At 37.9% G+C, this 14,046-nt stretch overlaps 1 protein-coding gene across 4 annotated transcripts in view; it reads left to right on the top strand.

Annotated features, from left to right (window-relative positions):
- Nucleotides 1-1,204: 1,204 nt before the first annotated feature.
- Nucleotides 1,205-14,046, top strand: part of HVT1 (helicase in vascular tissue and tapetum) — a 60,599-nt gene continuing 47,757 nt past the window's right edge. For 2 of the 4 annotated variants that reach the window (XM_010243791.3, XM_010243789.3), the window contains exon 1: nucleotides 1,210-1,490. In XM_010243791.3, coding sequence (XP_010242093.1) covers nucleotides 1,364-1,490 — 127 coding nt within the window. In that variant the 5' untranslated portion in view covers nucleotides 1,210-1,363. Of the gene's footprint in view, nucleotides 1,491-14,046 lie in introns of all 4 variants that reach the window. The other 2 variants (XM_088891395.1, XM_088891394.1) reach the window with 2 other exon arrangements.

Genomic DNA, 14,046 nt, shown 5'->3' with positions numbered 1-14,046 from the left:
AATCGGAGCGTCATTTGATACCGAGCTGCCACACTGGATATTGGCGGACTGGTTGCGCTGAATTGTCACTTATGCAGAGTCACGTCCACGTGTCCTCTTATGATGAGGTTGGGTCAAATCACCATCCATCACACACGCATTAACAATATTATCAAATAATGGGGCATTTTACATTTTGTTGACGACATTGAACAAAGGCTTTCGTACAATGCATGTTCAATCTGTAAAAAATAGAGATGACAATTTGATCAATTCCTGTGGGGCCTCTCTCTACTCCACCTTGGTTAAAGTGGGTGTTTTGACTATTGATCGAGAAAATTTGAAACTCTAGGAATTGGGGACAGGGCGGGAATCGTATTTGCCCACTCCACCCAACTATATTATGTAACATTGTACATATATAACTATTAATATATGTTACATTATATTATATTATACTATATTTTATTATATAATATAAAATAATTGTACATAGGTTTCAAAAAAATAAATTTATAAGTATACACGTAAGAATTTAATTCACATCTTGTATTCAAAATATTTTAACATATTTCCCTATTCAACAAACACTTTATAGTTGAATATTTCGAATCTAAGATTGTCATGGAAAGTCCAAATGGTGAAGGTATGCATTTTATCCAATATTGAATAGTTGTTACCAACATTAGGTATGAGAAATATAATTGAAATAAAATGTATATAAAAACTCTACAACATTAATCTTATTTGAATGGATGTTAGGTTTAAAACTGTGATTTTTCATTTTCTTCTAAATTCTAATAAAATATTGATTAAATAAGTTGATTATAATACAATACAAACTATAAAATAGGTTTTAATAAATTCATAAAAAAGTATAGGAGGTGTTTTAGTAGATGACCCTAGAATACTTAGCCCTGTAATTAGGACGGGTTATCGGAGCGCCTAGTTTTGTCTGTGGCCCACTAAATATATGCTACATGTAGGGGTAGGGAGAGAACCTATCAGTTCGCACCATTCTCCTGCTCCGACATGAACATTCCTATACAGTGGAAAACAATCCTAGCCATTCGGTTCACGGTACGGATGCTTTTGTCATCGTCCATGTGGAATAACGTCTGGGACCCATGTATGTGGTAATTCCACTTCAACGGTGATTGTAGTTCCGTATAACTGTGAACTCGTACCACCAGAGCTCCTGTTTGAAAAACATTCAGTTTGTTACCTAAATGAACAGCACATACAAATAATAGGTCAGGCAGGACTCGGGACGGAAGGGCAGAAAGACAAACACATAGAAAGCTGATAAGCTGCGGCTTCTCTTCTCAAGCTCTCCTTCTCTTGCCGGGAAGACGCAGAACAAGAAAGAACCCAAGAATAGAAGATGACGAGATCAGGAAAGAAAGGCAAGAACAGAAATGACAGGGAGCAACAAAACCCTACCGTCACAGAAGTCACCCGAATTCGAATAGCCAAAGTACTGGGGGAGTTTCGTATGGGAACCGCTGAAGGTTTGCCAGTTATTCATTTGTAATGAGAGTTAATGTGTATTTTCCTGGTCTTTCTTTCTTGTGGTTGCATTGGGTTGGTTGTTTGTTGAAGTGAGCATTGATGGAAACCAAGAAATTTCAGTGTTTCGAGAGTTTTAGGCTGAATGAAGAAATGGGTTTTGGTTATTTCCGTGTTTTTTTTACTTGGGTGTTGTCGTTCACTTCTTTGAAGGGTCCCCATAAAAGATTAGTAAGTTTTTGGATATTGGAATTTGATTTTGACTAGGTGAGTTTTGATGATTAAGAATTTCGGTATTTGTATTTGGTAAGGAAATAATGTGAGCTTTATTTTGATACACTAAATCTGATATGTTTGAAGGCATTAGGAATTTTATTAATTCGATTATGTTTTGGCTCTTGTGGAGTACAGATGAATCATATCTAAATGATTAGTGAAAACTTTACTATGATTGCTATTTCAGGTGAAGAGAGACGATGGTTATCATTAGTTTTGTTTTTGAATTATTGGTCGTACAAAGAAGAATAGTTTTCATTCATCTATTCATTCTTCCTTTTTCCTTCAACCATTTCTTATCAATACCATTTCTTTGTTGTTTTCCTGTATGCTTATTTTGTGTTTATTTATTTATTTTTTCTGTTGGTGGTGTTGACAATGAGAAAGATTATTATCATTCTGCGTCCTCATATTTTGCTAATCCAAGAAATTGGTTTCCATTTTTTTAATATCATGCATGTGAAGGCATCTATGATAATTAGTCATTGGAATTGGTTAGTGGCTATTGGCTAGTTCTTGCCTTCTTGGTGTGCAAGTTAACTGGTGAAGCTGTGATCAATCTTGCATCATGGAAGGATAACTAAGCCTCCGTCTCATGGGCCATGGTATCCTTCCATTGAGAAGACTTTATAGCTACTATTATACTTTTAGGAATTGAAACAAAGGATGTTGTAGATGGATGGATACAATGGGATGGAGATAAAATAATTATATGAAATATTATTGGAAATAGGATAGGAAACACAATTAGAAGACTGTGTGCAGTCCTTTCCCCTTGTGCAAGGTTATAGGTAAGTCAATATCCATGGTGGTATTAGGTATAGAGAAGTACCTTTTTTTGCTTTGAAAAGGTAAAGTAATATTGTGACGAATAGGACTGGCTTACAAATAGGCTACCAAAACAACAGCCTAATACAGGGACAAACCATAAACATGTAAAACCCCTCCCCACAAATAACCAGAAACTTTCCACTGTTCTGCAAACCACTCTTGTTTTGAAAGAATAAATCCTGTTAGTGTCGAATATGTAGGGGTAGTTCTGTCTTTATACTTATGTTTATGTGCTGATGTGTAAGATTATGTTAGATTTAGTGTCCCTTAAGTAGGGGCAGATGTGCCTTTTCCACGATATAAGTGATATAAATCAATTCTGGTCGAATGGGAGAGTGATCTTTTCTCTCATTTGAACTAGTTCTTTCTCTCTCTTTCTTCTCTTCTCTTCTTCTTCTTTCTTTCTCTCTCTCTCTCTCTCTCTTCCTTCTTCTTGACTATTATCAGCTTAATAGGATTCAAGGGCAGGCCGAATCCTGATATGGTATCAGAGCCAACCTGAGCAAATCAGACCTGCTTAGAATTCTGTTCTCTGTGCACCCAATCTAGGGTTTTCTCTTGGTTTCTTCGCCATCTGTTGGAGACAAGGAAACGGACTGAAAAGGAGTGGTCGCCCCCTTCTCTTGGAGGTTTCTATGCCTCAAGTTGTGTTGTTTATGGTTGGTTGCTATGGTTTCTAAGAAGCCCTCCCCTAATCGATGAAGAGAAAAGGGCTGATTCGTGTGGTGCAGTGGATGTCTCGTGTGGTCTGATTTTCTAGTGATTAGGTAAGAGATTTCTATACAATTTCGTGCTGTGAATCAAATCATAAGTCTGTTTCAAATTGTATGGTGAGATTTTAGGTTGTAGCATGCTAGGGTTTATGTTTTCTTTCAGTATGATTCGAAAGGGGAGTGGTCCTCAAACAGTGTGGTGAGTGTTCAGGTAGTTGTGGGGTAGGGTTTGTGGTGTAAAGAGTGCAATTTTCAGCAGTACTAAGTGCTGAAACCGGTGTGTGGTGTGGTCTAGTGTGCAGTATGCCGAATTCAACAATATCAGAATTCAGCTATGGGAGACAACAGTGGTAGCAAGACTAATGTGATGGTCCCTACTGACTACCTGAATGCCTAAAATTCAGCAACAATAGAGAGAGTAGTTGGATGTGACCAGATTTTTAGTAGGGCTGAAATCTGAGTATGAACTCGTAAGGGCACAGATACTAGGTGGATTTGCTCTTCCCTCTCTTGAGGAAGTGTTTGCTCGTCTTCAGAGGATTTCAATTGGACCCACAGAGACTTTCACTATGTTAGATAGGTCTGCATTTGCAGTTACGAGAGGGGGAGGTCGTGGTGGTAGAGGGGGTCAGAATAGTCGTGGTGGACCCATGTATGGTCGTGGTGGTGGTGGCATGTATAATCATGATGGTGGTGGTGTTGGAGGACGAGACTCAGGGGGAGCCCGTGGTAGGAGATGTGGTAATACTCATAGAAGGTGTACTCATTGTGCTATGGAGGGACATACTATCAACTTTTGCTATGATCTACATGGCCCACATTCAACCTGGGCAAATCATGCAGCTGTAAATGGTGGTAGCTCAAGACAAGAATCTCAAGTTACCAATTAGATCCCCACTACATCTACAGATGCTTCCAAAAAGGAGATGGTGAGTGTTTTACGGGATGAGTATGAGCTATTCATTGGATTATAGATTCTGGAGCTTCCGATCATTTGACTGGAACTCCATGAGTGTTTTCATCCATTTCTCCATCCTCCACTTCCCAATCTGTTACTCTTGCCAATGGCTTTACATTAGCCATACGTGATGTTGGAAATGCTGACATAGACTCTTTATCCCTCTCCTCAGTTTTATATGTTCCCAGGTTTCCCTTTAACCTAATGTCTGTTAGTAAACTGACTAAGTCTCTTAATTGCTCAATAACTTTTTACCCTTCCTCTTGTGTGTTTCAGGATCTCAAGACGAGGGTGAAGATTGGTGGAGGGAATGAAGCTGGTGGACTATATTATCTTGATGGAGGTGGTTCGACAATAACTCTTTAATCATCTCTCTCCCCTCATCAGTGGCACTACAAACTTGGTCATCTTATCTCTTAGAGCTCTTCAGTTACTTGTTCCGTCGTTGAGTTGTCTTTCTAATTTAAAATGTGATTCGTGTTAGTTTGGGAAACATCATAGTGTCTCCTTTAGTCTTAGAGTTGATAGTCATACATTGACTCCTTTTTCTTTAGTCCATTCGGACATCTGGGGTCCAAACAAAGTAGTGTCTTATAATGGTTATAAGTACTTTGTAATTTTTGTTGATGATTATTCAAGGATGACATGACTTTACCTTATGAAAGAAAAGAGTGAATTGTTTTCTATCTTCCAGAAATTTTATGCTGAAATTCGCAATCAATTTGGTGTACATATTAAAATTCTTCGTTTTGATAATGGCTGCGAGTATTTTTCCACACCCTTTCAAGAATATTTGGAACAACATGGCATTATCCATCAAACCTCATGTACCTACACCCCTCAACAAAATGGGGTGGCTGAAAGAAAGAACCGTCACTTTTTGGAAACTACTCGGTCCCTCTTACATCAGATGAATGTCCCCAAACCCTTTTGGAGTGATGCTGTACTTACATCCTGCTTCTTATTAACCGTATGCCCATGTTTATCCTTGAAGGTCAGTCCCCTTTCTCTGTTATATTTCCCATGTCTCATTTTCCCCTTACTCCTAGAGTTTTTGGATGCATGTGTTTTGTTCATAATCTGGGGCCTAGAGTGGATAAGTTAGATGCTAGATCCATTAAGTGTGCCTTTCTTGGCTATTCCAGGACTAAAAAAGGGTATAAGTGTGTCAATCCTTGTTCTCGGCGTTTTTTTGTGTGTTCTGATGTTACATTTTTTGAGTCTGTTCCTTTCTTCTCTAAGTTGAATACTTCTCCTCCATTGCCATCACCCCCTCTTCCCGTTCTTGTTGAGGATCTTGTTCCTCTTGTTCCTCTTGTTCCAGTTTGACCTAGTCTTTGCCTCTAGTGCCGCTACTTGAGAGAGGACCACCTATCCAGCAAGTGTATACACATCGTCAGGCATCGGCTCTCCCTCAGCTTTGTCACCATCGACAAATCCGATAGTTGTTCCCACCCCAACCCCAACCCCAAGTTCTGACCTTGATCTTCCTATTGCTTTGTGGAAAGGTAAATGCAGTTGCACTCTTCACCCCATTTCCAATTATGTTTTTGTATCTCACCTTTCTGCTTCCCATCGACAGTTTGTTTCTATGTTATCCTCTGTCTTTGTTCCAAAGGATGTCCAGGAAGACCTCACTTCTCCAGGGTGGCGCCAAGCAATGGAAAAAGAACTCTCGGCCCTGACTCGTACTCATACGTGGGACCTCATCACTCTTTTGCCTGGTTAGCATGTTGTCGGCTGTAAGTGGGTGTACACAGTTGTTAAATACTTACCTGATGGGAGTGTTGAACGGTTAAAAGCTTGGTTAGTTGCCAAAGGTTATTCACAGTAGTATGGTATTTATTACATAGACACCTTCTCTCCGGTTGCCAAAATTGGGTCAGTTTGTGTTTTGATTTCTCTTACTGCTATGTTTGATTGGCCCTTATTTCAGCTTGACATTAAGAATGCGTTTTTACATGGTGATTTTCTTGAGGAGGTGTACATGGAGCAACCACCAGGGTTTGTTGCTCAGGGGGGGTGAGAAGGTATGTAGAATTAAGAAGGTTATTTATGGACTTGAACAATCTCCTCGTGCATGGTTTGGGAGATTTAGTGAAGTGGTGAAGAAGTTTGGAATGAAGCAGTGTCAGGTTGACCATTTCGTATTTAGCTATGAGTCAAATGCTAGGAAGATTCTCTTGGTGGTATATGACATTGTTATCACAGGCAGTGACATACCAGGGATTGATAGGTTGAAGACTTACTTGCATGATCACTTCCAGACAAAAGATCTTGGCAAATTAAGATACTTCCTAGAGATAGAGGTTGCGAGGTCCAAGAATGGTATTAATCTGTGCTAGAGGAAATATGATCTTGATTTGCTAGAAGAAACAGGGTTGTTGGGTGCTAGATCAGCTGACCTATGGAATTGAATGTTAAATTGGGTAGTGATACATGTGAGGAGTTTGAGGATCCGGGAAGGTACAAAAGGTTGGTGGGTAAGCTTAATTACCTAACCATCACTCAACCTGATATCTCATTTGCGGTCAGTGTAGTGAGTCAGTTTATGCAGAACCCTCGAATCCCACATTGGGAGGCAGTCCTAAGGATCGTGAAGTATTTGAAGGGTGCTCTAGGTTCTGGTTTGTTGTATAAGAGTGGATGAAGTCTTGAGATAGAGGGATACACGGATGCTGATTAGGCCAGGTCCATATCTAATAGAAGGTCCACTACAGGTATTGCACTTCTTTTGGTGGGAACTTAGTGACATGGAAGAGTAAGAAGCAGACAGTGGTAGCAAGAAGCAGTGCAGAGGCTAAATATAGGGCTATGGCACACACAACATGCGAACTAGTGTGGTTGAAGCATCTATTAGAGGAGATGGGATACTCGATTGACATTCTTATGAAGCTATATTGTGATAATCAAGCTGTAGTTCATATCTCCTCTAATCCAGTGTTTCATGAAAGGATGAAGAATATAGAAGTGGATTGCCACTTTGTACATGAGAAGGTGTTTAGTGGAGTGATAAGTACAGCATATGTGAACACAAGAAATCAATGGGCGGATCTGTTTACTAAAGGGTTGAATCAGTGGAGTAGACTACATATGTAACAAGTTGGAACTATATGACATATACTCACTAGCTTGAGGGGGAGTGTTAGAGCTGGCTGTACAAGGGTAGTATAGTCCTTTTATGTTTAGTTATATATGTATTGTTCAGCTGATGTGGCTCTCACTTAAGTGAGGGCGCAATGGTAATTCTTGTATATCTTAGAAGAGTATAAATAAAAGAAGGGCCAACTAGAGGGTTTTGAATTTTTCTCTCTAGTTTGGCTGTGACTTTTTCTCCTTTTTCTTCTTCTTCTTCTCCTTCTTATCCTTCTTCTCCTTCTCTCTCTTCTTCTCCTCTTTCTTCTGATCTGAACTTATACGAACATCTAGTATGAGTTTTATCATGGTATCAGAGCCACGATAATCAGTTCAGAACAATCGTCTCATTTTCTCTCTATTCTACGCATTCCTTTCTAGGGTTTTGTAGAATTCTCATTGATACCTAGAGAGTTTTCTAGAAAGAAAGAAAAGGATTGGTCATTTTCTTCTTCTGGGGGTTTCCATGCCTCCAATGAGTGCAGTTGTTATGGTTTTGTGTGGTTGGTAGAAAACCCTCTACTCGGCAATTCAAAGAGGGCTGGTTTTGTGATGGTGACAGTGCAGACTTGGTACCCGCTACTCGATAGGTACATGATCTTCAAACTAAGTTGTGGTATGTAGCAAGTTTTTTTTATATGTTGTAGAATTGAATATCCTATTCGTGAGGTGTTGTGAGGGTTTCTAGTGCTGATAGTAGATGGTAACAGTAGTGCTGTTGCTAAAAGTGGTGAACAATTGTGAATATTGTTGCTGAAATAGTGGTGAATAGTTGTGAGTGTTGTTGCTGAAACCTGGTACTAGGAACCTAGTGGTGTTCAGTCATTTGTGTGAAGTGTGGTGATGTTTTAGGGCAGTAGAGGAACAATTTAGTGGTACAACTTCCCATTGTTTTCTTGTGCAGTCATGGGAGACAACATTGAATACAAATCAAGTGTGATGGTGCTTTCTGATTATCTGAATGTGCAAATGACCTCTATAAAACTGAATGGTGAGAATTATGTCCCTTGGGGATAAAAGCAGACAGTTGTGGAAAGAAACAGACAGTTGTGGGTAAGCTGGTGACATGGAAAAGTAAGAATTAGACAATTGTGGAAAGAAGTAGTGCAAAGGCAGAATATAGAGCTATGGCACATACTAGTGAATTAGTGTGGCCGAAGAACCTTCTACAAGAGATGAGATACGTTGTTGACACTCCAATGAAGCTTTATTGTGACAATCGGGCTGCAGTTCATATTTCTTCTAATCCAGTGTTTCATGAGAGAACCAAGCACATAGAGGTTGATTGTCACTTTGTGAGAGAGAAGGTGCTGGGTGGAGTGATAGATACTGCATATGTTAACACAGGGAACCAGTGGGCAGACTTGTTTACTAAAGGGTTGAGTCGGGGAAGAGTGAACTACATATGTAACAAGTTGGGATTGTATGATATATATTCTCCAGCTTGAGGGGGATAGTTAGTGTCGAATATGTAGGGGTAGTTCTGTCTTTATACTTATGTTTATGTGCTGATGTGTAAGATTATGTTAGATTTAGTGTCCCTTAAGTCAGGGCACATGTGTCTTTTCCACAATATAAGTAATATAAATCATATATGGCTGAATGGGAGAGTGATCTTTTTCTCTCATTCGAACTAGTTCTTTCTATCTCTTTCTTCTCTTCTTCTTTCTCTCTCTCTCTTTCTCTTCCTTCTTCTTGACTGTTATCAGCTTAATAGGATTCAAGGGCAGGCTGAATCCTAATAAATCCCATTGGAATACCTTGGGAAAAGTCCACCCCCACTTGTAGCAGTTTAATATTTATAACAAGAAAGCATGATTCATGTAACTGATTCCTTATAGTTGGATAAGGCATGGATGATGATGACATTGATTAACTAAACTACCCCTCCTTAAGTGACATTTGAGCTGAAAAAATTACTTATTGGTGGAATATGTAGTGTATAAACATCCAAGTCAAAATTATAACATCTAAGGGCCTATTCGTTTCCTCTTTACTCTTATCTCTTAAGAGGAATCTTTTAACTTTAAGAGAAAATTGGTTGTTTGTTTCTTCTTATCTCTTATCTCTTAAAGTGCAATCATACAATTTTTTGTTTTCCAATGATACCTCCAAAAAGACAAACAAAAACTCTCATATATGGGGTCAAAATGGATATTTGATAGCTTTTAGAATTCAGAATTCAGAATTAAGAACAACATTCTCTACATTTAGAGTTCAGAGGAAAGAAAATTCACCAATACCAATATACCTCTTAATGTAATTATTATACTTTTAGATGTTAAACTTTAGAGCAAACGAACAGGCCCTAAGATTCAATCATTCAAATAGTGAGAGTACATCAACTAAAACAGAGATCGATGGTTGGATCCCTGTCAAAGGTTTCTAGTATGGCCCTGTCCTCCTAAGGTGAAGGTATTTTGTTGGGGGACTGCTAATCATATTATTAAATATTGGTGAGGGGCTCCAAAAGAAGCAGAAAAATTATGCCTCTCTCATATGAATCCTTTGCTTAAGGAGTGGGGATTAGGTTTGTAATTGAGCCTAGTCGAGCTGAACTTTGGCATGTCTTGGAAATACTACTAGGTTCGAGTTCGAGCTCGAGTTTGACTTGAACTATATTTTTTGGCTCGAGCTCAATTCAATTAAGTATTCAATGAACTTGAGTTTGGCTTGAAAGCTCGAAAATAAATACATTTGTATATTTTATATGTATGATATTTTTTATAATATATAGTATATTCTTATATTATATAGAATATAAAAATATATTTCTATATATAGAATATAGAATATATTTTATAATATTCTTTATAATATATAATATATATTTTTATGTATTTATGTGTTAATCGAGACAATCTCGCGAGCTTTGGAGCCAAACTTTTTATTGGTCGAGCTTGAGCTTGAATAACTAATCAAGCTTACCCCAAGGTTCGAACTCGACTCGAGCTCGGTTAAAATTGAACTCTAATCGAGCTTAATCGAATTTGAGCCCGAATTGTTCGATTAGAGCTCGATTTGATTGCAGCCCTAGTGGGGATACCACTAGGCACCTATTTTTACATTGTCACTTTGCTATTTAGGTACCAAATCATTTTCTCTCTCTTGTAGGAAGTGGGTGAACTGTCCCAATAAAAGTAATGAGGCTCTTCAATTTTGACTTTTTGGTGTACAACTAAGACAAAAAACTTTATGGAAATGCATGAGGGCAGCAGTACTTCGGTGTATACGGAATGAAAGAAATGCAAGAATTTTTGATGATAATGCTTTGGGTATGGAGGAGATATTTGGCCTCATGATGGTTTGGATGTTTAGCAACAAAGGGTGGAAAATTAGGCTGCTCCACAGATGGGAAAATTAAAATTCAATTTTGATGGCTTCAATCTTGGTAATCTAGGCAGTTCCGGTGTAGAGAGTAATTAGGGACCATAATAGCATCATTCTAGCCAAGGATTAAAGTATTGGTGTCGGGTATTGTATTGGACAACTTGGATACAGATACGGATATGCTTGGGAAACGTATGGATATAGATGAAAAATATGAAAACACTCATATGCGCTAAGGAAATGCATACAAATTCCTTAAATATATTGATAGCATTAAGTTTAACGTCAAAGTAATAATGTATAAATTTATAGGAATCGTATATTTAAATGGTATATATATGAAGAAATGTATTATAATTAGTATAGCAGGACACATAGATATCATACAATTTTATTAATAATGCATGAATCAAGAGTCCAAGGCACATTTAATTAATACAAATTAATACATGCAAAAAGCCATTATTATTTTATTATCCATTAAAGTGCAATGCATAATACATATACAACTATTATATTTGAATTATTAAGTAAGTTTTTTTCCTATTTTACTAGATCTTGGATGAGAGGATGTTTAAGTTCCGTCCATTATTCAATCCTTATTAATGGAGTAGCGAAGGATTTCTTTCCGGCTGAGAGAGGAATTAGGCAAGGAGACCCCTTATTCCCTTTTCTCTTCACTTTAGTGGCTGAGGTGTTAAGCAAAGTGGTGGCAAAAGTGATCTCCAAGGCTTGTTTAGAGGGTGGAGGGTATGTAGAAATCAAGAGGTTGTTACGCACCTTCAATTTGCATATGACACAATCTTCTTTTGTGAGGGAGGTAATGAGGAAGAAGTGGTTAACCTTAAGTTGCTATTGGATAACTTTGTGGGGGTGACAGGTTTAAGGATAAATTGGACCAAAACATGCATTGTAGGGGTCAATTTGGAGGAAAGGAAACTTCATAGATTTGTAGAGATTTTGGGATGTGAAATTAGAAGGCGACCAATTAGCTACTTGGGTTTACCTTTTGGTGGTAACCCTAGGTCAGAAGGTTTTTGGAAGTCGGTCATTAAAAGATTTGCCAAGAAGCTAGCTCTATGGAGGAGGAATTATATCTCTCTTGGGGGAAGGATAACATTGATTAGAGCCATGTTGGCAAGCCTCCCTATTTACTTCCTCTCAACCTTTAGAATACCCTGTAGAGTAGCAAGGAGGCTAGAAAAATACATGAGAGATTTCCTTTGGGACCCAAGGCAGGAGAGGAAGTCTTACCTGATAAATTGGGACCAAGTTAGAATGCCCAAGGATAAAGGGGGTCTAGGAGTAGGAAATATTTCACTTAGGAACGTAGCTCTGCTAGGAAAATGGTTGTGGAGATTCTTGTTTGAGAGAGATAGGCTGTGGCACAAAGTCATTGTGAGTATTCATGGTTTGGTGGGAAATGGTTGGGATGCAAAAGCTGCCCCTCATGTTTCCTCATCTTCTCCTTGGAAAGCAATTTTTGAAGTTTATCCAACGTTCCTTAGTTCCATTCGGTTTGATGTGGGCCAGGGTAATAAAGTTCGTTTCTGGGAAGACCTTTGGGTAGGAGATAGTCCACTCAAAGATCTCTTCCCTGACCTTTACACTTTGTCAAACTTCAAAGGGGAAATAATAAGCATTTTGGGTAATCCTGGCCCAAATGGGGTCAATTGGAATTTGGGACTTAGGAGGGGCCTTAGTGAAAATGAACGTGCCTCTTTAGTCCAATTGTTGGATCTGCTAGGACAAGTTCATTTAGACCCATCCTTGGAAGATTCTAGAATTTGGAAAGGTTCCTCGTATGGCCTTTTCTCTTATTCCTCCTTTAGTGTTCTTGCCACACCTAGCAACCCGGTTGGGGACTTTCCTGTTAAAGAAATTTGGAGTAAGCCTATTCCCCCCAAAATTAAAGCCTTATGTTGGGAAATTTTCCTTGGTAAGGTTAATACTTGTGATATGCTGTAGAGAAGAAGGCCTTCTGCTTGCCTTTCTCCTCACATGTGCTCCCTTTGTAAGGAAAGTGGTGAGACCTTGACACATCTATTTTTATGTTGTTCCTTTGTGCATCACATTTGGGATTCTTTTTGTTTTCTCTTTGGTTGTAGGTGGGTTTCCCCTCATAACGTGGTAGGACTTTTCAATCGAGACTTTTTGAGGCAATCAATGAAAAGAGGGAAGGTTATGTGGAAAACTACAAAGGCAGTTATTTGTTGGGTAATGTGGGAAGAAAGGAATAACAGATTTTTTTAGATAAGAGTAGAACTAGGGAGGAGGTAATTGACACAATTAAAGTTAAAGTAGCTCATTGGATAAGATCTTTACATATCTTTCAAGAGTTCTCAATTACAGACATTATAAGATCTTGGACAGAAGTAGCGCAATCTTCAAGAGTGAAAGAGAGGGTACGGATGGAGTGGAACCTCTAGAAAGTAACAGGATTAAACTGAATTTTGATAGAAGCTCCTTTGGAAATCCGTGACTGTCAAGTATCAGGGAAGTAATCAGAAATTCTGAAAGGAGAATAATAGCATTGTTCTTTGGACCTATTTGCATGGGCAACACTCTAAAAGCTGAGTTAATTGCATTGCTACAAGGATTGAAGATAGCTAAGCAACTAGGAATGAGGCATGTTGAGGTTGAAGGGGACTCCAAGGTGATCATCTCTTGGGCTAAAAACAATAGAGCTACTTTGTGGACTTTCAAACAAGTGATAAGGGAGGTGGAAAAGATCACAAGGGAAGTAGAGGCTGAATTTAAATGGGTTAGAAGGAGTGCAAAGGGCTCTTAGGCACCAACTGTTTTGGGCTGCAATGTAAAGAGGGACAGAAATATGTAATAGTGTGGGAGCTCTAACCCCATACACAAAGTTGTTACACTTTTTAACTCTAATTTCAAATAAAATTTTTCTTTGCTAATAAAAAAAACATTAGCAAAAAAGTCAACTAAATCATTTCTCAAATGTTTGGTAAACAATACCTTTATTTTTAGAAACAATAAATATGTTATTATAAAATGTAAATTAAAATATCAGTTAATAATTTATAAAGATATATAATCTTATCTTAAAATATATCAAATCTAGTAAAATTTTGAAGATGCATATCATATGAAAGCTCATAAATTTTAATCACTAAAGTAATTATTCCATGATTAATATTTTATTTATAAATTTTCTAAATTTTAAAAGTTATATTTTATATAGATGTAGATTATTGGATTTGATATATTCAATTTATATTATATTTTCAAATATTTTGTGAAAAATATCTTATTTTTGTAAATAATAAATATATTGATATTTAATGCAAACTA

The sequence above is a fragment of the Nelumbo nucifera genome, chromosome 7, assembly GCF_055504915.1.
Source record: "Nelumbo nucifera cultivar China Antique chromosome 7, China Antique-T2T, whole genome shotgun sequence".
NCBI lineage: Eukaryota > Viridiplantae > Streptophyta > Magnoliopsida > Proteales > Nelumbonaceae > Nelumbo > Nelumbo nucifera.
Note: the sequence above shows the minus strand (reverse complement) of the source record. Positions and strands in the feature narration are given on the sequence as shown.